The sequence below is a fragment of the Peromyscus maniculatus genome, chromosome X, assembly GCF_049852395.1.
Source record: "Peromyscus maniculatus bairdii isolate BWxNUB_F1_BW_parent chromosome X, HU_Pman_BW_mat_3.1, whole genome shotgun sequence".
Classification (NCBI taxonomy): domain Eukaryota; kingdom Metazoa; phylum Chordata; class Mammalia; order Rodentia; family Cricetidae; genus Peromyscus; species Peromyscus maniculatus.
The window spans coordinates 1,032,173-1,059,364 of record NC_134875.1 but is presented as its reverse complement, the minus strand read 5'-3'; the positions used below and the strand labels follow the sequence as shown (position 1 = coordinate 1,059,364).

At 39.8% G+C, this 27,192-nt stretch overlaps 1 protein-coding gene across 9 annotated transcripts in view; it reads right to left on the bottom strand.

The window, feature by feature from the left end:
- Nucleotides 1-25,978, bottom strand: part of Gab3 (GRB2 associated binding protein 3) — a 168,038-nt gene extending 142,060 nt beyond the window's left edge. For 6 of the 9 annotated variants that reach the window (XM_076561759.1, XM_076561760.1, XM_015990835.3 and 3 more), the window contains exon 1: nucleotides 25,855-25,978. In XM_076561759.1, coding sequence (XP_076417874.1) covers nucleotides 25,855-25,926 — 72 coding nt within the window. In that variant the 5' untranslated portion in view covers nucleotides 25,927-25,978. The remainder of the gene's footprint in view (nucleotides 1-25,854) is intronic. The other 3 variants (XM_076561761.1, XM_006997867.4, XM_076561762.1) reach the window with 2 other exon arrangements.
- Between the last annotated feature and the right edge of the window lie 1,214 nt (nucleotides 25,979-27,192).

Genomic DNA, 27,192 nt, shown 5'->3' with positions numbered 1-27,192 from the left:
ATGTGAATCAACTTGTGAAACTACTTTTATGGAGAAAGGTGTTCACATTGAGTGGCCTTTTGATGGTGGATTGTCGATGGCTGGTTAAGTATCATACTGTTATGGAATAATCCTTTTGTACAATCTAAAGATATATCTTTGCCAAGGCGCCTTCTGATTGGCTTAATAAAAGAGCTGACTAGCCGGTAACTAGGCAGGAGGTATAGGCGAGACAGCAAGACACAGAGGACACTGGGAAGAAGAAGGGTGGAGTCTTGGGAGTCTCAAGTTACTCAGGGGGAAGCAAGATGAATGTATAGTGTTGAAAGAAGGTACAGCCACATGGCAGAGGGTAGATAAGAAATACGGGTTAATTTAAAAAGTAGGAGTTAGCTAGTAACCATCCTGAGCTATCAGTTGAGCATTCATAATTAATAATAAGTCTCTGAATAGCTATTTGGGAGCAGCTGCTAAGACACAGAGAAACTCAACCTACATCATACCAGTTAATTTTCATAAAATTTTGGCACTTGTATTGCTGCCTACCATGCTGCAGACCTTGGGAGATCTCAAGTGTTTGTGACTGTACCATGAATTGAAGGTGAAGTGAAATGGGAAGATGTAGTATAATTCAAATGTGGTACAGAGCTTTTAAAAGCAGGCAACTTTTTTTGTTTGAAGAAGAATCATCCTAAACTGCAGCTATACTTCAGAGACTCAAATGTTTATCCAAATAAAATTTAGCCCAATAAATAGACTGATGCTATTACCTGAAAAGTGGAACTTCAGATGGAATCTAGTTTATTGTGCATAATTAGTTAACATATGACTTGGTAAATGATTCTAATGAAGCTTCTGTAGGGGTATTGAGGAGCAGTCTTACTACACATGCTTGGCAGAATTGTAGTTTCTACTTTTGGGTTATGATCAACCTAGTATTGAATATTTAGCAAAAGATTCTCTCTGGTCAGCATTTTAAATGTTCTTCTTAGGGGCTGGATAGAATGGCTCTATTGATAAGAATACTTTATGTATAAGCATAAAGACCTGACTTTGAATCCCCAGAATCCACAAAAAAGCAAGATGTAGCCACTGCATCCACTGCAGCCACAGTGCCTTAGGAGGCAGAGACAGGAGGCTAGGTGGGCTTGTTGGTCACCTGCCTAGCTACAGATTTAGTGGGAGATCCTGCATCAAAAAAATAAATAAATAAAGTGGAGAGTGAAAGAGCAGGATATCCAACATTTTCCTCTGGCCTTTGTGCATACACAGGGCACACAAACTTGGACATAACACACACACACACACACACACACACACACACACACACACACACACACACAAATGGCTCTTACTATTCAGACCAAATGAAAAAAATTTTGAAGATTTTGTTTATCTGTCTATGTGTGTGCATCTGTGTGTTTTCATAAGTGTGTGTGTAGTTGTTTGTGCCTATTTGTGTACAGAGGCTAGAAGAGGGTGTCAGATCTCTCAGAGCTAGAGTTCTGGCCATCTGCAGGGCACTCAGCTTGTTATGTGTATTCTGGAATCTGAACTTCAGTCCTCAGGACTATGCAACAAACACTCTTAACCACTGGACCATGTCCAGTCCCCTCCCCCTATGGCCATTTTAAATTTATACAGTATTGAGTTATATCTTTAAATCTATTCCCTGTGTCAAAATTTTATTAGTATGTAAGAAATGTAGACAGATTAGGTGTTTTAAAACAAGCATAATAGTGGTATATTTTTAGTATTACAAGGAACCAAAATTCTAGAAATTAAGAACATTTTCAACTCTACATGGTTTGTTCCTTTAGTTATTTCGAACACTGTAGGGCCTATATGGTTATTATCTACATGTTATATGTTCACCTCTCCCACAATTATGCCAGCAAATAGCAATTTTGTTCAACCATTTTTTAAAACCAAGTCTTATACTTTATTTAACTTTTTTCCTTCCTTCCTTCCTTCCTTCCTTCCTTCCTTCCTTCCTTCCTTCCTTCCTTCCTTCCTTCCTTCCTTCCTTCCTTTTCTCTATCCCTTCCTTCTGTCCTAACCTCCCTTTCTTTCTTTCTTTCTTTCTTTCTTTCTTTCTTTCTTTCTTTCTTTCTTTCTTTCTTCCTTCCTTCCTTCCTTCCTTCCTTTCTTTCTTTTCTTCCTTCCTTCCTTCTGTCCTACTCTCCCTTTCTTTTTCTTTCTTTCTTTCTTTCTTTCTTTCTTTCTTTCTTTCTTTCTCTCTCTCTCTCTCTCTCTCTCTCTCTCTCTCTCTTTCTTCCTTCCTTCCTTCCTTCCTTTCTTCCTTTCTTTCTTCCTCCCTTCCTTCCTTTTTTCATTTCTTTATTTCTGCAGCAACATGAATATTAACTCTCTTATTTAGTCACTTACTTGCTTGCTGAGACAAAGTCTCATTCCATAACCCACACTGTCCTGGAACTCATACAGTCCATGGTACCCTCACATTCATGGCAATCCCCTGTCTCAGCTTCCTAAGTACTGGAATTACAGGTGTGAGCCATCATGCCTGCTTGTTTAATGTCTTTCAAAGTCTTGCTATGTGAAACCTCAATTTTGAAAATGTACATTGTTAGAAAAGTATATATGGTGATATTTTATTTGTACTGAAATGTGATTTTATTTGTATGTTAATAAATAAAGTTGCCTGGGGGTCAGAGCTAATAGCAAGCCTTAACAGAAGCTGGGCAGTGGTGGTGCATGCCTTTAATCCCAGCACTTGGTAGGCAGAGGTAGGTAGATCTCTGTGTGTTCAAGGATACAGCCAGCATGGAGACACACACCTTTAATCTCAATACCAACCATAGAAGACCTGGAGGTCTGTATAGATGGGCAGTGACTAGGAGGTCATGTGTTTGGGTTTACAACCAATGAGAAGGCAAAACAGAAAGTCTTTATAAAGACAGACACACAGGAAATAGGTCTCTTTTGGAGAGGTAGGACCACCGCGAGAGTGAAGGGTAAGGTTTTAGCTCTTAGCTATTGCTCTGACCTTTTGGCTTTCATCTCTGTATTGCCTTTGTGTTTCTTATTTAATAAAATGGTTGGTTACATCTACAAGTATACATCTTTAATACTGTCTTCCAAAGACTGGTGGATAGGGTTTGTGAAGGATAGTTCCCTACAGGGTAATCCTAAGTATAGAGGCCTCTAGCTGCTGCGTGACCCATGAATAAGCTACTATTTCATCCAACCCAGGGCCTTGACCTTCCTCTTCACGATAGCCAGAAATATGCTCCTGTAATTAAAATGGATACTATTGGCCAAGATTCTTACTTAAACTGAGGAAATTCACTGTTCCACATAGAACAGAATACCTCACATTTGACACTATTGGCATTTTAGCCTGAATTCTATTTTTGTGTTGTTTTTTTTAATTAGCAGACAAAGTAATAGGTTTCAACATGGCATTTTCGTTTGTACTTTGCTGATATTTTTTCCCACACTGCCTGGGCCCAGTACCCTTCCACCACTTTCATGTCATATGTGTACACTCCACATTCCCTTCCCTAAAACCTCTTTTCTAGTTTCCTGACCTCTATCCACATTCATATCCACATAAGTACACATATATAAAAATTAAAAGCTAGCATCTGTATATGAAAGAGAACATGCAGTATTTGTCTTTATCAGTCTGGATTATCTCAGTTAATAGTAATTTTCAAGCCCATTCATTTTCCTGCAGATTTCATAATTACATTTTTCTTTATGGTTGAATAAAACCACATTGTGTATATGTGTCACACTTGTGATGGGGGCTGTTTTATGTGTTGTAAGTTATTTGACAGGTGTTATTTTGGGAGGCCCTAGAAACTTTAAGTGAGGCCTATCTAAAGAAAGTAGGCCACTGGGATCAGCTCTTTAGGAACATTCTTTCCCTGGCTACTTGTTGCCACTTTCTGCATCTTCTGTACCATATTGTCAACTTCTCTGCTCTACTCTTTCATGCATTACTTGCCATGATGGACTGATACTTCTGAAATCTTGAGGCAAAATAAATTGTTCCTTCCTAAGTTGTGTATATCAGATATTTTGCTCACAGAAAGGAAAAAGCAATATAGAAAATCATACCAGGGAAGTGGATTTGTTGTTGTGATGAAGCTTGACCATGTGGTTCTTGTCTTTTAGAACTGGTTTCAGAAAGAATTTGGAAGATTTTGGAGAAGTGGAATACATAAGTCCTAGAATGCTTATGAAAAGTTTAATTGTGTTTCTAGAATGAATTCAGAATACCAGTATGCCAATAGAAGTGTGGACATTACTGATGTAGCATTTTACCAGCATTTATGAAATCCTAGTTTCAATCTCCAGTAGCAGCAAAAAAGAGGAAGAAATGTAAATATTAAAAACTGTGCTCATTGGGGCTGGAAAGATGGTTCAATGGTTAGGAGTATACTGCTCTTGTAGAGGATCTGAGTTCAGTTACTAGCACCCATACAGGGCAGCTCACAACTACTTGCAACTACAGCTTTTGAGAGATCTGGAGCCTCTTATCTTCACAGGCACTAGCACTCATGTGCTCATACCCACACAGAGACACGCAATTTTAAAAACTGCACTCACGAGGATGCATATAGGAATAAACTGTCTACTGGGAAATAGGAAAGAGGTCATTTATGTTATACTGTAACAGAAAATTTGTCTACCTTCTGCCTGTGTCCTAAAAATTTGAGTGAAGCTGAATTAAAAAGAAACCAACTGATAGGGAAATCTATAGATACAACTGAACCAAGCTAGTGGGAACTCATGAACTTCAGACCAACAGCTGTAGAGCCTCCATAGAATTGGACTAGGCCTTCTGCATGTGGGAGATGGTTGTGTCGCTTGGTCCCTTTGAGAGGCCCCTGGCAGTGGGATCAGGATCTATCCCTGGTGCATGAACTGGCTTTTTGGAGCCCATTACCTATGGTGGGATACCTTGCTCACCCTTGATGAAGGGTGGGGGCCTTGGACCTGCCTCAACTGAATGTACCAGGCTCTACTAATTCCCCATGGGAGGCCTTACCTTTTCAGAGGAGGGGATGAGGGATGGGTTTGGCGGGGGGGGGGGGGGGGGGGAAGGCTGGTGGGTGGGGGAGGAGGAAAGAGAGGGGGATCTGTGATTGATATGTAAAATGAACAAAAAATTTTTTAATAAAAGAAATCAACTAAGAATTTAATGGAGGAAATTTCAAGATAGCATAGGATACAGGGTAAAGCATGGCTATTACTGACTGCTTTTAGCCACATTTATAGTGAGACTCAGAAACAATGAGCAGAGCAGAAAAATATAGAAAATATGTAGTTTGGTTAGAAGAGGAGCATGCTTAAAATTGTGCACAAGAGACCATAGTTATAGGGCTGATGAGATGGCTCAGCAGTTAAGAGTATATACTGTTCTCACAGAGGAATTGAGTTCAGTTCCTAGCATCTATGTTAAGTGGCTCACAATTGCCTATAAGTCCAGTTCCAGAGGATCTGAAGTCTTCTTTTGGACTTTGTGGGCACCTAGATTCATATGCACATGCCCATACACAGACATACATATATACATATAATTTTTAAATAATCAAAGCCATAGTTGTTAAATACCATTAAAGAAAAACATTTTGCAGTAAGGAAGCAAGAAGGGTGTCTTAAAAGCATTCCAGGAATTGTCAAAATCTTACTCATCTCAGGCTCCCATGATGTAAATATGTCAACTAATTTGAAAGATTTTCCAATGATAAGGGAACACCTCTAAGGGTTCCTACTAATACAAGATGTCTAGAGAATTTTTTCCAGGTTCTGCCCAGGCAATTAGAAGCCACTGGAATCAAGGACAAGGGGGTCTGGTTACTGTTCCAGCTATCACAAATCTTGGCATTATCCACATGCTTCTGGGTTTAAAGGCCTTCAGAATGAAAGACTTAAGGGTCATCTAGGCTTCTCCCCAACTTCCAAGGCAGTGTATGAAAGGGACAGATTCCACATAGGAATTTCCTGAAAGGGTGATTCATGAAGCTATGGAGCTGCATCTTAAACAATACAGACTCAGGATGTTGGAGAGATGCTGTGGGATGGTCTGTATGTCAAATTGCTCTGATTGGTCAATAAATAAAACACTGATTGGCCAGTGGCTAGGCAGGAAGTATAGGCGGGACTAACAGAGAGGATAAAAGAAAGAGCAGGAAGGCAGAAGGAGTCACTGACAGCCGCCACCATGAAAGCAGCATATGAAGATGCTGGTAAGCCATGAGCCATGAGCCATGTGGCAAGGTATAGATTTATGGAAATGGATTAATTTAAGCTGTAATAACAGTTAGCAAGAAGCCTGCCATGGCCATACAGTTTGTAAGCAATATAAGTCTCTGTGGGCCGGGTGGTGGTGGTGGTGGCGGCGGCGGCGGCGGCGGCGGCGGCGGCGGTGGCGGCGGCGGCGGCGGCGGCGGCGGCGGCGCACGCCTTTAATCCCAGCAGAGGCAGATCCAGGCGGATCTCTGTGAGTTCGAGGCCAGCCTGGGCTACCAAGTGAGTCCCAGGAAAGGTGCAAAGCTACACAGGAAACCCTGTCTCGAAAAACCAAAAAAAAAAAAAAGTCTCTGTGTTTACTTGGTTTGGTCTGAGTGGCTGTGGGACTGGCAGATGACAGAGATTTGTCCTGACTGTGGGCAAGGCAAGAAAACTCTACAAATGGCACTCAACGTGTTGGCAAGAATTTCCTCCTAAAACCTGAGAAAAAAAGATTCTAAAACGGAGCTAAAAACAGTTGCTAGTTGTGTCTTTCAAGCTAGTGGCAGCCTGCGTGTTTGAGCTACTATGGTGGGTTCCTGGCCTGTGCGCTCGACCTGCAGTTTGGCGGGAATGAGGCTTCTGCAAGTGGCACATTAAGCTGCGTGGTGGATTTAGCCTTTGCTAGTACAAAACAAAAAAGAGGTTTGTGGGCTACATACTGCTTTGATAAGAAGCATAGACCCACTGTTTCTGAGAATTGATGGCTCCTAAAGCTGGTGGAAAACGTACCACTGCCATGTTGGGAAGCTGAAGTGGGCAGAGCCAGCAGCCACAGTGCCAGCACTGTTTCAGTCTTAGAATGCTGCAGTTTAAAGCAATAGGCTTAAGGTAATATACAAAATAAGCCACATAAAGATGGCTACCACACAGAGAATCTGGATTATGTTCTCTTTGATATTTGTAACTGAAGAAAAACATTTGATTGCAAAAGCTGTTGAGTTATGCCAAAATGTACATTTTAAAGGTACCTTGACTTCAAAATTTGGATATAAGGATATGTTGCTTTGGAAAGGAGGCTCTGCTTTTGTTTCTACAGAAAGCCAGAGGCTATGGATTTGTTCCAGATTGATACATCAGGTTTCACCAGCCAAGACCCCCTGAAAGGTCTCCGATGACACTAAGGCCCAGATGATCCAACATTCATAACCATTTCAAGGCAACTGGCTCAGATGATACACCCTCATGGACTACTCCATAATCCTAAAATTTTCTTTGTGTCCCCATAAGATACAGTACCCTCCTCCAGCAGGAAGTAGTAAGAGAAGCTATGCCCAAATTCGAAAATATACCAAGCTGGACTTTTAGATGTGTAAAAGTTAAAACCTTCCTTTAAAAACAAAAAAGAAAAGGAGAAGTGCTGTGGGATGGTCTGTATGTCAAATTGCTCTGATTGGTCAATAAATAAAACACTGATTGGCCGTGGCTAGGCAGGAAGTATAGGCAGGACTAACAGAGAGGAGAAAAGAAAGAACAGGAAGGCAGAAGGAGTCACTGCCAGCCACCACCATGACAAGCAGCATGTGAAGATGCTGGTAAGCCATGAGCCATGTGGCAAGGTATAGATTTATGGAAATGGATTAATTTAAGCTGTAATAACAGTTAGCAAGAAGCCTGCCATGGCCATACAGTTTGTAAGCCATATAAGTCTCTGTGTTTACTTGGTTGGGTCTGAGCGACTGTGGGACTGGCGGATGACAGAGATTTTTCCTGACTGTGGGCAAGGCAGGAAAACTCTAGCTACAGAGAGATGTCAAGAATATGGAAACTCTGCTGAGAAACTGTAGGCAACAAGTGGAACCAGCCCAAAATAGAGCCTGTATGTGCAGCAAATGGCAAGGTCACAGGAGTGAGGCTTCCAAAACCTGTTGCAATGCTTATTATGCCATTATGTGCCCCAGAAACTGGAGATATAACTACACGTTTTTATTATTATTATTATTATTATTATTATTATTTATTTTACAATACTATTCAGTTCCACATAATAGCCACAGATTCCCTTGCTCTCTCCCCCCACCCCCCTCCCCTTCCCCCCAGCACACCCCCCATTCCCACCTCCTCCAGATCAAGGCCACCCCCGTGGACTGGGATCGACCCGACAGACTCAGTCCAGGCAGGTCCAGTCCCCTCCTCCCAGATTGAGCTAAGCGTCCCTGCATAAGTCCCAGGTTTCAAACAGCTAACTCATGCAACGAGCCCAGGACCTGGCACCACTGCCTAGATGCCTCCCAAACAGATCAAGTCAATCAACTGTCTCACCTATTCAGAGGGCCCGATCCAGTTGGGGGCCCCTCAGCCCACCCCAGCTTCTTCCTGACTTCTAGGTATCTAGAGTATTTTTTATTTAAAATTGTTCATACAATGTATATTGATCATATTCTTTGCCTTACTACATCTCTTCTGGGATCCTTTCTACCTCTCTACCCATCCAATTTCATTCCCTCTCTCTCTCTCTCTAAATCAAAAATCAAAAAGTGAAATCAAAATAAGAAAAACCAAAAAGAAAGTCAATAAGATTAAAAAAGAACAAAACGCCGGGCGTTGGTGGCGCACGCCTTTAATCCCAGCACTCGGGAGGCAGAGCCAGGCGGATCTCTGTGAGTTCGAGGCCAGCCTGGGCTACCAAGTGAGCTCCAGGAAAGGCGCAAAGCTACACAGAGAAACCCTGTCTCGAAAAACCAAAAAAAAAAAAAAAAAAAAGATTAAAAAAGAACAAAACAAAAACCACATACACACATACACACTTACTAACTCACAAACACACAGAACCCATTTTGTGTTGGCCAACTACTCCTGGACATGGGGCCTGTCCTAGAGTGTGGTTGATATACCCAGTGACATTCTATTGGAGAAAATTGATTTTTTTCCTTTCCTAGTGGGTATCAATTGTAAATAGCTTCGTGCTTAGGAGTGGGACTTTGAGTCCACTTCCCCTTTTCAGTTCTGGAATTTTCTATGGTTTGAATTTGTTCAGGTCTTATGCATGCTGTCACAGTCTTTGTGAGTTCATACTGTATCAGTCTCTTTATGTCAGGAAGATGTTGTTTCCTTGGAGTCATCCACCTCCTCTGGCTCTTACAATCTTTCTGCTTCCTCTTCTACATAGATCCTTGAGACTTGAGGGGGAAGGGTTTGATAAAGACATCCCATTTAGAGCATAGTGCCCTCAAATCTCTCGCTCTTTGCACATAGTCCATTTTGTGACTCTCCTTGTTAGTTACCATCTACTGCAAGAAAAAGATTCTCTGATAAGGGTTGAGTGATGTTCTGATCTCACTCAGGATGATTATTTCTAGCTCCATCCATTTACCTGAAAATTTTACTTTTCTTAACAGCTAAATAAAATTCCACACCACATTTTCACTATCTATTCATTGGTCGATAGGCATCTAGGCTGTTTCTAATTTCTGGCTATTATGAATAGAGCAGCAATGGACACTGAAGAGCAAGTATCTTTATAGTAAGATGTAAAATCCTTTGGGTATATGCTCAAGAACAGTATAGCTGGGTTGTACAGTAGAGCAATTTTCAGCTTTTTGAGGAACATCCACACTGATTTCCATAGTGGCTGTACCAGTTTATACTCCCACCAGCAATAAATAAGTGTTGCCCTTTCCCTGTATTCTCACCAGCCAGCATGTGCTGTCATTTGTTTCATCGATCTTGGCCATTCTGAGTGGGGTAAAATGGAATCTCAAAGTAATTTGTTTTACTTTGCGTTTTTTTGATGGCTAAGAATGTTTAACATTTTTAAAGTGTTTCACAGTCATTTGTATTTTGCCTTTTGAGAAGTCTGTTTAGTTCTATGCCTCACTTTAATTGGGTTATTTGTGGGTTTTTTTTAAATGTTCAGGTGTTTTAGTGCTGTATAATATTCTAACCAACATCATCTAAACAGAAAGAAACTCAAAGCATTTCCACTAAAATCAGGAACAAGACAAGGATGTTCACTCTTTCTGTATATATCAATATAGTATTTGAAGTCTTAGAACAGTAAGACAAGTGACAGAGATCAAGGAGGTTCAGAGAGGAAAAGAAAAAATCAAAGTATATTTGCATATATAAAACCTTAAAGACTCCACCAGAAAACTACAGCTGATAAACACCTTCAGCAAAGTATCAGAATACAAAATAAACACACAAAAATTAGCAGCCTTCCTATATACAAATAATAAACATATGGAGAAAGAATTTTGAGAAACAGTACCTTTCACAATAGCCTCAAAAATAATTGGCGATGGCTTTAACTAAGCAAGTGAAAGACTTTTACAATGAACACTTTAAGATATGAAAAAAAGAAATTGAAAAAGACATCAAAAGATAGAAAAATCTTTCATGATCATGAATTAGTAGGATTAATATTGTGAAAATGGCTACTCTATAAATTCAATGCAATCCTCATCAAAATTCCAAGATAATTCTTCACAGAAATTGAAAAAAAAACATGATAGCTAAAAAGAAAATCCTGAAAAATGAAAGAATAGCTAGAGGTATCACCGTCCCAGATTTCAAGTTGTGTTGCAGAGCTATAGTAATAAAAAGTGTGACACTGGCATAAAAACAATTCCACACACTTGATTTTTGACAAAAGCCAAAAATATACACTGTAAAAAAGACAATATCTTCAACAAATGGTGCTGATAACCGTAGAAGAATGAAAACAGATCCACATGTATCACCCTGAATAAAACTCAATTCCAAATAGATCAAAGATGTCACCATAAGACCAGATATCCTGAATCTTACAGAAGAGAAAGAGAGAAATATGTTTGAACCCATTAGCAAGGGAAAGAACTCTCTGAATAGGACCCAAATGATATAGGTATTAAGACTTGTGATTAATAAATGGGACCTCCTGAAGCTTAAAATTGTTTGTATAGCAAAGGACTCTATCATTCAGCAAAACTACAGAATGGGAAAAAATGTTTACCAATTACATGTCCGATAGAATAAGTGTATAAAATGTTTGAACTATTAAGATTATAGGCACCTTTGAAGTTGAATTAACTGCATTTTATATTATGAGATAACTAACATCTTTTGGGTTTTAATCTAAAATGTTCTCCACAGGCTTATATTGTGAACACTTGTCCCCAGTTGGTGATACTATTTTGAGAGGTTCTGCAAACTTTGGCTGGCCATTTCCTATTACTGTCATGATGTGAATTACTCTGCTCTGTCACACCCTTTTCACCATGACTGAAACTTCTAAAGCCTGAACTAAGATAAACAAGTCCTCCCTTAAGTTGTCTATGCCACAGTGTCTGACTTCAAGCTATATTGCAAAGCCATAGAGACAAAAGCAGCATGATACTGGCACAAAAATAGACAGGTAGACAGATGAAATAAAATATAGGATTCAGAAAAAACTCCACACTTCTGATGTCATCTAAGTGTATATTGGAGGAACAACATTATCTTTCAACAAATGGTACTTAAAAAATTAGATATCTATGTGTAGAAGACTAAATCTAAATCCCTATGGCTCAGCCTACACACAAAAAAAAATCAATTCAGAGTAAATCAGAGCTCCTAATGTGTGACCTGAAAATTTGAAACTATTGGGAGAACTCATATAGAAAATATTCCCGGGACTGGGGAGATGGCCAGTGGATAAAGTACTTGCTATACAAGAATGAGGATTAGAGTTCAGATCCCCAGAATTGTTCAAAAAGCTGGTAAGCATGGTAGGCCATCTGTAATCCCACTACTTAGGAAGTGGAGGCAAAGGATCCCTGGGGCCAACTGGTAGTAGCTGAATCAATAAGCTCTGGGTTCAATGAGAGACTTTTGTCTCAATAAATAGTGAGTGAGGAAGGCACCCAACATCAATCTCTGGTCTCTTCATGCATGTGCACACAAATTCATGCACACCACACACAAATTCATGCAAAAACAATGAAAAAGAAAAAGGAGTCTGGGTAATTTCAGTGTGTGCCTTTTCATTTGTAATATTTTAAATAAAATTTCCAGATATTAAATAATTTTAAATAAATAAAAATAGCTAAGGAGAAAAAAGAAAGGAAAACACTTTAGGATAGAGGTATAGGCAGGCTGATGATGTAGCTCAGTAGTAGGGTGCTTGCTGAGCATGTAGAAGGCTTGGGGTACAATCACTAGCACCGCAAAGGAAATGAGTTAAGACACAGGCCTAGACAATGACTTGTTTAATAGGACTCCAATAGCTCAAGAAACAACAGAAAAAGCTGACAAATGGGATCACATCAAATTAAAAAGTTCCTATATGGGCTATTACCAAGGCTATTAGTTATTCTCCATAACCTGATAGAAAGGCCCTATTGCTAGAGATACAAATTATGTCATCAAACATGGAAAGATTGAGCTGGTACACAACTTCACCCTTACTGACTAATGTTCATGATGCTGGAAGTTATTTTGCACACTACTGGAGGAGAAAAGTAATCTTCAATTTTTCACTCAGCCCTATAAGCTACAACAGCCTACAAGCTATACTGGTGCAATAGTGGCAAAAATATTGTGGGAGTAATCAACCATATTTTCATTTGATTTTAGGCTCCTCCATGAGACAGAACCCATATGCAACACTGCTAGAATGGCTAAGTTCTTGAGACTAGATAGGTCGTGGGCCTAGAGAAAACGTATCACTATTATTCCACTAAAGTAATATAGCAATAAAATGGCTCCTACTGACATATTGCTATACCCATAGAGGTGAGCATCACGCAACCCTACCAATGGTCTCAGTTTCTACATTAACTGAATCTTAGAACGTGTACTGTGGTCACTGCTAAAGGAAAGGGGCATATAAAAAGAATCATATACTCTAGGGTTCCATTTATACGGTATGTCCCCAAAACACAAATCAGTAGGGACAGGAAAGATATCAGTTGCTGCCTGGAGTTAGGGATGGGACTGGAGAGTGACTACAAATAGGCCAAAAGAATTTATGGAGGCTAAGTAATAGACAATTTTTTAATTTAATTTTTATTTACACAAATGTCTGTGTCTGCATATGTGTATAAGCACAAGGCCAGAGGATGCTCCATAGCTATAGTTACAGTCATTTGTGCACCACTTGATATGAGAGCTGGGAACCAAACTCAGGTCTTCTGTAAGAACAATATGTATACTTTTTTTAAAAAAAAGAATATGTTTTAAACTTTATTTTATGTGCATTGGTGTGTGGGTATCAGATCCCCTGGAACTGGAATTACAGATAGTTGTGAGCTGCCATGTGGGTGCTGGGAATTGAACCTGGGGCCTCTGGAAGAGCAGCCAGTGCTCTTAACAACTGGGCCATCTCTCCAGCCCCACAATATATATTCTTAACCAGTGAGCCATCTCTCCAGTTCCATGAAGTAATGACTAATTCCACTTGAGCAAGTACACAACAGATCTATGATCATTTTCTACGTTTCTGAGCTTGTAATTGGAACAAGTAATATTACTGTCAGTTGATCAAATTTGCACACCAGTCCTTGTCTATGGAGTGATGGCTATAATACTAGGTAGACAAAAGTCACAAATTACCAAAATAGTAATTCAAAGCAATATTGCAACACAATTAGCCACCATCAATCCCTTGAGATATGTAAAAGTTTGATATGCCTGTTTGACTTGCACAGAATGTGCATAAAGAGTATGTTATCATAAACATTGTGGTGGTTTGAAAGAAAATGCCCCCCAAAGGGAGTGGCACTACTAGAAAGTATGGCCTTGTTGGATGAAGTATGTCACTGTAGGGGCAGGCTTTGAGGTTTCCTATGCTGAGGATACCACCCAGTGTGTCAGTCAACTTCCATTGTATGCAAGATGTAAGACTTTCAGCTCCAGCACCACATTTGCCTGCATGCTGCCATGCTCTCCATCCTGATGATAATGGACTGAACCTCTGAAACTGTAAGCAAGTCACCTCAATTAAATGTTTTTATTTATGAGTTGCTGTGGTCATAATATCTCTTCACAGCAATAAAAAACTCCAAGACAAACATTATATAGTAATGATGTCTATTATAGCTACTCTTCCAGACATGATTTGTTTTCTAAACCAAATAAACACAGCCCTGACACCTGGTATACAGCTTTTGATATGCCAAATGTTTTTTATCTTTTTATCAAGCTGCAGGGACAGCTGAAGCAATCACTTTCAACTCTCAGAGACATAATACAACCCTATGATCTTGCTTCAAGTATGTAAAGTCTGCTGCTGCCTGATTTAATCTAGTCAGCAGAGACACTGATAACTTCAGAATGTTACAAAGCATCACACTGAAAATACTATAATAAGCCAGGCAGTGGTGGTACATGCCTTTAATCCTAGCACTCGGGAGGCAGAGGCAGGCGGATCTCTGTGAGTTCGAAGCCAGCCTGATCTACAAAGTGAGTTCCAGGACAGGCTCCAAGGCTACACAAAGAAACCCTGTCTCGAAAAACCAAAGGGGGAAAAAAAGGAAGAAAGAAAAGAAAATACTATAATAATGACAGTATTCTGATTAGGCCTGCTCAGCACAAAGTAGAGTATCTTTTATTAAACTTGGCATGCCAGAAAGTGTGTGATTCATTCTATAAATATCAGAGGACTGAGGCCTGAAGTTAAGTTTCTACAGATACAATGATATGGAACATGCTATGCTTTCCAAAAGGAAAGAAAAATTGCTGTATCATTTATTGGTAGACAAAAGCATTAAGACAGTTAATATATGTTCAAGAAATAAGAGGAAAGCATGAACATATTAAGGAAGGACATAAAATACTGAACAATTTACCCAAAAGAATTAACAGCAGACTAAACAGTGCAGAAAAGAAAGTAATAAACTTTAAGCACTAAGTAATTCCTCACATTTATGATGATACTCAGATCAAAAGAGGTGCGGAGAATATGGCATCGGTGAGGTGTGAAACAAACAGCCTACTATAGGTGTAATTGGAGTCTCCAAGCTAAAAGAAAGTGATGAAGTCAAGAATAAATATTTAGGCCGGGCGGTGGTGGTGGTGGTGGTGCACGCCTTTAATCCCAGCACTCGGGAGGCAGAGCCAGGTGGATCTCTGTGAGTTCGAGGCCAGCCTGGGCTACAGAGTGAGTTCCAGGAAAGGCGCAAAGCTACACAGAGAAACCCTGTCTCGAAAAACTAAAAAAAAAAAAAAAATAAATAAATAAATATTTAATTATATATATATAAAGAAAGGGGGACCTGTGGGAGCCCATTTTCAGGTTCCTAGTGGCTTTACCCAGCAGGTCCACATAGAGGATGATTAGGACCACAGGCCTGAAGATGGTCTGCACTTGGCTGTGCTGGAGGAGGAGGTCTTTTGCTCCACCCCTTGGCGTCTCTATAAAAACCCTGGACCAGAGACAGTCGGGGCCCATTGGAATAGGTTCCAGGCCCTCTCGAGGCTATCCTTTATTTTCTGTCTGTTTATCTCCACACTCTAAATCCTTCTATCTAATATTTCCCACTGCTCGCACTCAAGAAAACTCTGGGGAGCTGTGGGGTTGGTGGGTAAACACCCTGCAGGGGAGTTGTCTTGATTGTTAATTGACTGTAGGAGAGCCCAACTCACTATTCCCTGGGCTGGTGGTCCCAGTTGTATGAAAAAAAAAATCAAATAAACAAACAACTAGCTAAGCATGAGTCATTGAGAGAGACAGCGAGCACCAGTCCTCCATGGTTTCTGCTTGAGTTCTTACCCTCGTTTTGCTCTGTGATGGATTGTAATGTGGAAGTGTGAACCAAATAAACCTGTCCTTCCCCCTCCCCCAAAAAAGAATAAATATTTAAAGTATAATTGGAACTAAGGAATAATTATGGACCCATATATCCAAGGTCAATGAGCACCATGATGTGCACATTGGAAAACACCTTAAAATATTCAAAAGGGCCGGGCGGTGGTGGCGCACGCCTTTAATCCCAGCACTCGGGAGGCAGAGCCAGGCGGATCTCTGTGAGTTCCAGGCCAGCCTGGGCTACCAAGTGAGTTCCAGGAAAAGGCACAAAGCTACACAGAGAAACCCTGTCTCGAAAAACAAAAAAAAAAAAATATTCAAAAGGAAGAATTCTTTATCCTGGCACATACCTGTAATACCAGAGCTTGGGAGGTAGAGGGAGGATGATCAGAAGTTCAAGGCCTGGGCTGCATAAGACTGTCACAAAGAAAAGAAAAGTAAAAGGGAAGAAAGGAAAAATGAGAATGCTCAGCTTCTCTGAATGAAGAAAAGAAATAACATCAAGGTAAAGAAACACTGAAGCTATCAAATTTAATGCTGTGTGGGTAGTTTACTCCTGTGATCTCAGCACTCAGGAAACAGACAAGAGATCCCCTTGAGATTAAGGCTAACCTAGTGATTTTCAACCCAACCAGGGCTACACAATAAGACCCTGTCTCTAAAAAGATAGAAGCTGAGAGATGGCTCAGTGGTTAAGAATGTATACTGCTTTTGCAAAGGACCCAAAATCAGTTCTCAACATTCAAGTTGGGCAGCTCATAACCACTGGTAACTCCAGCTCCAGGGAACCTGACATGACACCTTTGGCCTCCAAGGGCAATGTGGTGTCATACACACATCCACATACATACATACATAAATACATACACACATACATACATACGTATACACATACACACACATATACAATCAAAATTAATATAGCCAGGCATGGTGCATACCTTGAATCTAGCAGTTGGCTGGCAGAGGCAGGCAGAGCTCTGTGAGTTTGAGACCAGACTGGTCTATATAGTGAGTTCCAGGACAGCCAGGGCTACACAGTGAGATGCTGTGTCAAGTAGAAAAAAAAAAATTCTTTACCAGCAAAAATATTATTCAAAAATTGAGGTAAATCATTTTTTGACCTGTTAACTAAACTAAGCTCCAGTGCAATAATTGACATAAATAAAGATGTTTTCAGCCATACAAAAGTGAAGAATTATTAATAGTAGACTTACAGAGCAGAAAAAATTATTCTAAAAGTAACTGTGGATGTAAAAAAGAAATAAATTATTCCAGGTGTGGTAAACAGGTGAGTAGAAGTAAAGTAGCTATCCCTTTAAGGCAAAAATATGGCAGTTTAGAGTAGGCCATTATAACATTTGTACAAGTAAAATGCATGACAATAACAGCATGACATCAATGAAAGTGCTTGTGAGTATTTTTAAAAACCCTAAACCAATCACTAGGATACAAATGCACAAAGAGGTACAACCACAAAAAAAGATAAAACAGAATCATAAAAAATTTTAATCCAAACTAGGCATGGTGGCACATTCCTTTAATCCCAATACTCAGGAGGCAAAGGTAGATGGGTGTTTGAGTGTAAGGCCAGCCTGCTCTACATAATGAGTTCTGGGCCAGCCAGTGATACACAGTGAGATTTTGTCTCAAAAAGGAAAAAATATTAACCCAAAAAGGAGTGTTCCTATAAAAACAAAGAATAAATGAGACAAGTAGCAAGACAGACTAAAAATCAATCACATTAAGTGTAAATGATCTAAACAAAAAGGCTGTCAAATTGAATAGAGAAGCATGATTAACTATAGCCACCTACAAAAAGAATGCTTTAAATGAAAATGTTAAACATTAATGTAAAATGACAAATACATAGAACTAAGAAAAAATGAGCCAATTAGCCAAACAATTCTAAAAGATCTCAGGTTACAAGGCAGCTTATGAATTTGAAATATGGGGAGATACAGAAGCCTGCAGGGAGGGACAAAAAAAAAACAGCACTTGCTTACCTGGTCAGTGATTACTGTGTCAGTAAGAAAAATTCAGCTGAAACAATGAGTTGAAAGCAGAATGTAGTCCAGTGCAGGGCTTCTTAAACTTTTTTTCTACTTGTGATTCTCCCCTTTCATCCAAGAATTTTTTATTCAATACCAGCACATAAGTATGTAAAATAGGTATATAAATCAAGCATCCATTGATAATAAATGATAAAGAAAAATATTTTTAAAGTTTTTGGTATACATATAATCTTATCATTTACTTCGATGAAAGCAAATTTTCATACTAATATAATGTATATGCTTATTTATTTATTTATTTATTTATTTATTTATTTATTTATTTATTTGGTTTTTCAAGACAGGGTTTCTCTGCGTAGCTTTGCGCCTTTCCTGGAGCTCACTTGGTAGCCCAGGCTGGCCTTGAACTCACAGTTCTGCCTGGCTCTGCCTCCCGAGTGCTGGGATTAAAGGCATGCGCCACCACCGCCCAGCTGCTTATTTATTTTTAAATAAATTCTTTATTTTAAATAAAGAATTAAATCTTTGGCCTGCTCTGTAGACAAAGTCACTTGTCACCAAGTCTGAAGACCTGAGTTGGATCCCTGGAACGCACATGGTGGAAAGAGAGAACTGACACTTGCAAGTTGTCCTTTGACCTTCATAATGTGTACTATGGTTCTTATGTGCACATATGCTCATGTTCTTGTATACACACATACCAAATAAATATAAAAATTAAATTTACCTGAATATTTAATTCTTCATGATAGAGTATTTTTCAGAGGTGATTGATACTTTGATTTTATAATCATCAACGTTGAGAATATTGCTTTGCATAAATATGTAGTAAAAAATGACAAAAAATTTAGGGCCATTCCTGAAATTGTTGGAAATTTTGTACTAATCCTAGGTCAAATTTTATTTAATGATTTTTTTTATGAAATGCAAGCCAGCACACAGCAATTTTTAAGACCAAAGATTCTAACATAATACAATGCAAAGATATACAATGAGAAATGCAATAAGAAAATATTGAAATTATTTTTTTGTCATTATCTTTCTATAAGAGCAGAAAAATTTTATGAACTGTAGAAATAATATACTCTATAACATAATAATGGCATAATAACCTGTGCCAAGGTATTTTAGAAAGTGTTTGTTGATGTGGTGGCTTGCACATGAAAAGTATGCATGTATGTTCAGAGCCAAGACTTCAGTAAAGTTGTAGGATACAGCATGCAAGCACTGCCAGAAACACATTGGATTCATTATTCATTTGGTTTTTAATTAATTTTTGATAGGTACACATTTAGTAAGGTTTTACTGTTGCCAAATTTTGCTCGATATCCACATTCAATTATACAACCTTATATTGTGTGATAACCCACAGTTTAAGAAGGTGGGGTATATTGGTCAAAGGTGGGGCTCTTGGACATTGTAAGTATAGGGGAGTTGAATTCTTTCAGGCTTTTTCTCCACAACTCCTATCAAGTACTTATCAGGCCAGCAACCATAGAATAAGCCCGACAGACAGTGAAACACTTCTATGAGTACCACAAGAAACTGACTCTATGAAGATCAGCACAAAAAGATATAATTTAAGAGGTATAGCTCATTGAAAGAAGATTTGGGCACCATAAGTAAGGCCTGAGTTACTTCTCTTGTCCCAAAAAAAGTATCACTTTTTTTTTTTTTTTTTTTTTTTACAAAACAAACTACAAAGAGAAATGGGCAAACTGGCCAGGTGGTGGTGGTGCACACCTTTGATCCCCGTATTTGGGAGGCAGTAGCAGGCGGTTCTCTGAGTTTGAGACTAGCCTGGTCTATAGAGAGAGTCTCAGGGCAGCATAGCTACACAGAGAAACACTGTCTCAAAAAAAAGAAAGAGAGAGAGAGAGAGAGAGAGAGAGAGAGAGAGAGAGAGAGAGAGAGAGAGAGAGAGAGAAGAAGAAGGAGGAGGAGGAGGAGGAGGAGGAGGAGGAGGAGGAGGAGGAGGAGGAAGAAAGAAGAGGAGGAAGAGGAGGACAAAGACAAAGAAAGAGTTGAATCTGGCCTACAATTCTAGCTACTCAGCAGGATGAGGCAGGAAGAATGCAAGTTCAAGGCCATCTTAAACTACAGTCTCCTTGAGCTTAGCAGCCAGTGTGATAAGGGAAGAACTCCTTTGCAAGGACAATCGGGGTCTGGGCAACAAACATGAGACTCCCACAGACTGTTCCCCTGATTTAGGGACTGCTAGCCAAATCTCAAAGCTCAACAAATAAAATTAATATTTTTAATTTAACGAAACTTGCCAGAGTAGCAATAAAATTAAGCCCAAAACAATCAGAAATAATAAATATGAGTAACTAAACCAATGAAATTAAAAACAAAGACAATAGTAAGGATCAACAAAAATGAAGGCTAGTTCCTAGAAAGTATCAGAAAATTTAACAAAACTCTAGCCAGAGTGATGAGGAAAACAAAAAAACAGATGACCTAAGTTACAGAATAATAAATGAAAAACAAAGCACTGTTACAGATTCTGTAAGAAAAAAGGACAAGAAAGAATAACTTAAGAACTAACTTAATTTCAATAAATCTGACAATTCAGTAGAAACTAAGAAAAGCCTTGACAGGCTAAACTACTTCAGATCATTCAAGAAGATATGGATCCTCTAAATACTTATTTAAAGAAATATAATTTTAAGTTAATAAATACCCTTCCCAGAAAGAGATGGTCAATTTCAAATTGTTTCAGTGGTGAATTCAACCAAATATATTTAAAGAAGAAGGAATACTAATTGTATGAAATATCTTTCAGAAAATTGCAAGAGAAGAGAGAACACTTCCCTTTTTATTTTACATGGCTAGCATTATGCTAATATCAGAACCAAACAAAGATAGTCACACACATACAAGAAGGAAAACTGTCCGTATCTACCATGAACGGAAGTACAAATGCCCTCAGCAAACTACTAGCAAAGCAAGTCCAAGAATACATGACAACCACGTGAAGTTTATCCAGGGAGTTCATGGCTGCCTCAGCATTGAAAAAAAAAAAAGAAGTCTAGGGGTGTATCTTGGTAATAGAGTGCTTACTAATAGCATGTGGAAAGCCCTTGGGTTCCATCTCCAGTATCACAAAGAAAGAAATCACAGCAAGATCCTTCTCAAAAACAGCAAAAATTAAATAAAAAGTCAGGAAGCCACCATAGTAACAGACTAAAGAAAAAAAGCAAATTATTACTTTATAGATAAAGAAGTATCAATTCACATTTTTTAAAAATCTCAGTAAACTGAGAGGTGGTGATGCTCGCCTTTAATCTCAGCACTTGGGAGGCAGAGGCAGGCAGATCTCTGAGTTTAAGGCCAGCCTGGTCTACAGAGCAAGTTCCAGGACAGCCAGGGCTACACAGGGAAACCCTGTCTCAAAAAAACTAAAGACAGACAGACAATCTCAGTAAATTGGCAATACAGGGAACGTACTTAGTTTGGTAAAAAAAGTGTCTACAAAATACCTATAGTTGCGGCTGGAGAGATGCTCAGTGGTTAAGAGCACTTTTTGGTCTTGTAGAGGGCCCTGGTTTGATTCCCAGAACCCACAGGGTGGCTCACAACTGTTATAATTCAAGTTCCAGGGGATTTGACTCCCTCTTCTGGCCTTTATAGGTACTGCATGCACATGGTATCCAGATATACATGCCCGCAAAACACCCATACACATAAAATGCAAATAAACTTTAGCTGAGTGGTGGTGGCACATTCCTTTAGTCCCAGCACTCAGGAGACAGAGGCAGTCAGAGCTCTGTGAGTTCAAGGCCAACTTGGTCTACAGAGCATGTTCCAGAACAGCCAAGGATAAAATAGAGAAACCGGTCTTGAAAAAACCAAAAATAAATCAACAAAAAACAAACTAAAAAAAGACCTATAGTTAAAATACTTGAAATTAAAAAATTAAATGCTGTTATCCTTAAGATGTGAAGGATGTCTTTTCTCATCATTTCTATAAAACACTGATCATACTGCAATTTCTAAGTACAAGCAAGGCCACAAGTACTAATAAGTGACTTAAGCAAGGATGTAGCATATAATCTCAATAAAACCAATTTACAAAGTAATTTTAAAATTATTACAGAAAAACAAAGGACTCAGAATGGCTAAACCAACTCAGAAAAAGTAAAACAAAGATAGAAGGCTGAAACTAAACTTTTATGAAGCTATGCTTATCACAAAGTATGATACTGGCATAGAAATGAACAAATAGTTGGTCAATAAAATAGACATTCAAAATCTGATATTCTGAGTTTCACATTTGTTAAAGTCTTAGCTGGGCATGGTAGTTCATGCTTTTAATTCCAGCATTTCATAGGCAGAAGGATTGCCATGAGTTTGAGGCCAATGTAGACTACATAGTGAATTCTAAGTCAGTCTGAACTATAGTATGAGAACCTGTCTCAAATAAAAAAAATAAAATAAAATCTTGGTTCCAAAAAACAATACTGTAAAGAGAAAGAAAAGACAAATTATAGAGTGGTAGAAAATATTTGCATATTGCATATCCAACAAAAAATTTTGTATCCAGAGGCAAAGGCAACACCTGTCTCTTAGTGTTATGTTGACAAGTTAATAAATTAGCTTAGTGTGGCATTGCACATGTGTGTGAAGTCCAGCGGTTACATTGGGCTTCATTCTTCAATCACTTCTCTACTTTATTTTTTCTGACAGTGCCTCTCACTGAGCCTGGAACCCACCAATTCAGCTAGACTGGACAGCCAGCACGCCCCAGCGTCCTCATGTCTCCACCTCATTGTTGGCATGATAGGTATACATCATGTGCCCAGCTTTTACATGGGTGCTGGGAACCTAAACTCAGGTCTGACTTGGTCATCTCCTTAACCCTCTAAGCAATTTAAACATTACTTAAACCAATGGAATAGAAGTAAGCTAAAAGTTCATCAACAGAAAACTAGTTATAATAAATATATTATAAGGAATATTACACAGTGGTTTGAAAATGAAGTCAATGTATATGCACTAACTTGGAACAATGTATAGACAGGTTGTAAAAAGGAAGAGAAAATTATTGGACAATCCCATATATGTGAAAAGAAAATTATGTATTTTCTATGAAAATTTCTGGAATACTACCGCACAGCTAACATCTTTTGTCCTTAGAGACAATCCTGAGAAGGGTAGGATGCGGGGGAACTTTTCATTCTATTCATTCCTACAGTGTTTGAATTCTGATGATAAGAATAAATGTCTAGATTACTTGTGAAACCCAACAAAGGAATCAACTTTCCTCCAAAAAAAAAAAAAAAAAAAAAAAAAAGGCAATGATAAAAACTAACTTTCTGATGGCCTTGGCTCATATAATCAAGTAAATGAAATACAATGTACTGAAAAATTTGCCTCAAAACAGACCGAGCTTCCATTTGTTAATACAAACATTGATGGCCTGCCAACACAAAGAACTGGGTTATTGTTCCAATTGTGCTAACTAGCTTTGTTACATTCCTGTGTTAAATATACTATGACTATGGAATGTGTGAGGAATAGAATAAAGTCTTTTCTATTTCTTCTGAGCACCAAACACTGAGCCTAGTTTAGAGATGGCACCCAGTTAATGGAAGGAAGTAGAAACTACTCACAAGAGCTGAATTAAACAGATTAACAGCACTGCCTGACCTTGTCGAAGTGTCTCATTGTTGCCCTCTAGTGGCAAAAGGGGATTCCTGCATCCCTTACCAATCCGAGGGATTTTCCAGGGATAGAAAAAAAAGCAGTCTCTTAAAAAAAAAAAAAAAAAAAAAGTTCTCAACCAGGGACTAAAAAGTCAAGGTTTACGCCTTAGAAAGTTGGTAATATGTCACCTAGGTCCTCTTCTATTTTCAGTCTTGTCCATCATCATATACTCCACACATCTGCAGTCTATTCATTATCCACTCTTACCACAGGTCCATTTCACCAAAAATAACAACAAAAAGCACCACAATAAACTACATATGACAAAAGATCTACCAAAGTCTTCCCAAAATCATGAAACATTAATAAACTTTTCTAAACCAGCCTGTTGAAGACAAAATACAAACCAAGATTGGAGTGGGGGTTGGGGGATCATCCATAAACCTTGTTCTCCAGATTCATCATCTTTCTGAATCAGCTACTGGAAAGTTTGTGCCACTCTGAAAATATCCAGTAATCCTTTAAATGACTCTTATTAAGGGCAGCAAGGAAAGCCACCCAGGGAACAGCACTGCAAGCCTCACCTGCACATGTAGCGCTTAGGAGCATGTTTTTGCCTCCTGCCTCCTCGGTATCAGCGCATCTTCAAAACAGCCAAAAACTTAGGGAAGCAACTTGATGGTGCAAAGGATGACAGATGTGGTACTTTGTGCTTAGGAATTTGTGGAATAAAAAAAAAATGATGCAGGGCCAGGCATGGTGACACACACCTGTAATCCCAACACTCGGGGAGGCAGAGGCAGGCAGATCTCTGTGAGTTTGAGGCCAGCCTGGGCTACAGAGAGAGATCCAGGATAGGCAGGACTATGTAGAGAGGCCCTTTCTCAAGAAAAAAGGGGGGGGCAGGGGGATACTGGTATTATTCAAAGAAATGCTCATATTTCTGCATCTGTGATGGCTACATACTAAATAGAACAACATTCTTTGATTTAGCAACACAAACAACAAAAACCTTTCCAAAGACTCCTAAGAGTGAAGTACTGTCTAACCCAGAAATGGGGGGCAGGAGAGAGGAGCACTGGGCAACTTGATATTCAGGAAGAGCTTTTGTTACAGATTCTAGAAGTATCCATGCATTATTGCACTCTTCTTATAATCCCACCCCTGAACTTCTACATGATACATGCTCTTCAATATGGAAACAGAAAAGTACTAGTGAAATAAGGACAAAATAGGGATACTGGTTGGAAAGCTATAAACACAAGTACCAGGTAGAACACAATTTGGGGTGGGATACCTCAACAGAGTGCAAACCTCAGCGGGATAGCATGGTTTGGTGTCTCAGAGAAATTAGGAAACTAGGAATTATGAAGGATAGGGATACATCAAGCTACTTCCAGTCCCCCTCCCCCACAAAGGGGCAAGAAAGCCTAATATCTATTTATATGCAGCTCCCTGGGGACTAAAGTGGTTCTTGCTTTGCTAATGGCTAAAGACAGATCAGTAGCAGTTAGGTCTTTAAGCAGAATATTTTAAAGATCTTATCCTGAGAACACTAAATATAATGCACTTTTGAGTTGTGTGCAGCTTAAAGATGGTCATACAATGTGTAGAAAGATGTGCTTTTCCAAGTGTCCCTTATTTCATAATAGTAAATGTCAATGGTTCCTGCTGTCCTACAAAAGCATAGTGTCATCATCAAGAATATGCTGGGAAGGAACATGAAGAGAAAAGAGTTACACTGTATGGTAGGCTCCCAGCATGAGTGTCCTACGATAGCTACAATGACAGTACTCATTACAGTCCAAGAGGAATGCAACAGCTTCACTAAGTAGCCCACACAGGTTTCCTCTTACTATCCACTTCCCTGTCCCTCACCCTGTTGTCCTCACTGGGAAATGGAACACCCTTTAGAGATGTCTCTCTGGCTGCTCCAGAAAACAAACTGACTTTGGGGGGTTTTAACCCACCTCCCTCCACCGCTGACTGGTAGTATAAAGCGGTTGAACACAGCGGGCAAGAGGTACCAGGCTAGCCTGCTGCAGGGCGCAGCAGCAGCACAGCTCGACGTGCGATTTCACTTTCCGTCGTCCATTGGCCTCGCCTGCAGTTAGGGCGCTGGGAACAGCTACGTTTGGCGCGCCTAAAGCCAGGGACTCCCCAGGACCACGCGCGGCCACCCCACAAGCAGAGAACCGAGGACACGAAGGCCAGGGATGAGTCGGCGCCCCTACTCACATAGCGCTGCAGTTTCCTCTCGGGGGGCGACTTAACGAGCCAGCCCGTGCACACGGCGTCGCCCGTGCTCATCGTGGCTGCCACTGCCGCTGCTGCTGCTTCCTCCAGCTGGGCTGGCCGCCTGCGGCAGGAGGAAGTCTAGCTAGGGATGCTGCGGGGCGGGCCTGCTCGCAAAGCGCCGCCCCAAGCAGCCAAGCGACGCCCCCACCTCCCGCCCCCCTAGACTTGAGGAAGGGACAGTAGCCAGCCGCTGTTCTAGAGCCTAGAGGGCATCGGGGACGAAAAACAAGCAGCAAAGTCAAGGAAACCACTTTGAGCAGTTACTGTGCCACAAGAGGCTCTGCCTCTGGAGACCCCAAACAGGACGCCCTGCTGCTCTCACCAAAGTGCCTAGAGTGCTATTTTCATAGTCATAGCAAAGGAAGCAAGGAGCCCACCCACGGGAAAGGCATTAAGTGACCTAGTGGCAGCATCACAAGGAACCTGTTGCCTTCATCACCATCCCTGAAAAGCCATGCCAACAAGGGTCGGTCTGTTGGCCTCAGAGGTTCAAGAACAAAAACCTATGGCCCACATCTGTCATGTATATAGTTCAGAGAGGAAGAAGGACTCCTCTTCCACTTGCCTGTTCCACTTGGTTGCTTTCAGAATACTGTGATTTTTTTATGCTCCTCTTCCAAACATTATTGTGTTCAGTGATAAGTTGCCTGGGCAGAACTGTTTAAATGTTCTAATGAACACAAATGATACGAATTCAAAAGTAGTACTATCTACATCCTCTTTGACTCTGGGGCTTTAAAGGATGAATCTAAAGTTGATTGGGCCAGGTTGTGTGCTGGGTTCTCTAATAACAAAAATAAACAACTAATATTTATTGTGACCTTACTGAGTACCATATGCCAGTCATTGTCATAAGTGCTTCACAGCATCTACACAAACACCTTATAAACTATACTGTTAAGTCAAGTTTGCCCATGTGTAAGATGAGAAACAGAACAATAATGTCCCCTGTTCTATAACATACACTGGGGCTGGAGAGATGGCTCAGAGGTTAAGAGCACCGGCTGCTGTTCCAGAGGCCCTGAGTTCAATTTCCAGCAACCACATGGTGCCCTGAGTTCAATTCCCAGCAAGCACATGGTGGCTCACAACCATCTAGGATGAAATCTGGTGCCCTCTTCTGGCGTGTAGGTATATATACCAGAACACTGCATACATAATAAATAAATAAATTTAAAAAAAAAAAAAGAACATACACTCAGGAAGTCACTCAGCAGTTAGTTAGTTGTCTGCCTCAGGAGTTGTCTGTCTCATCCTTCTAAACAACACTTGCTCTTT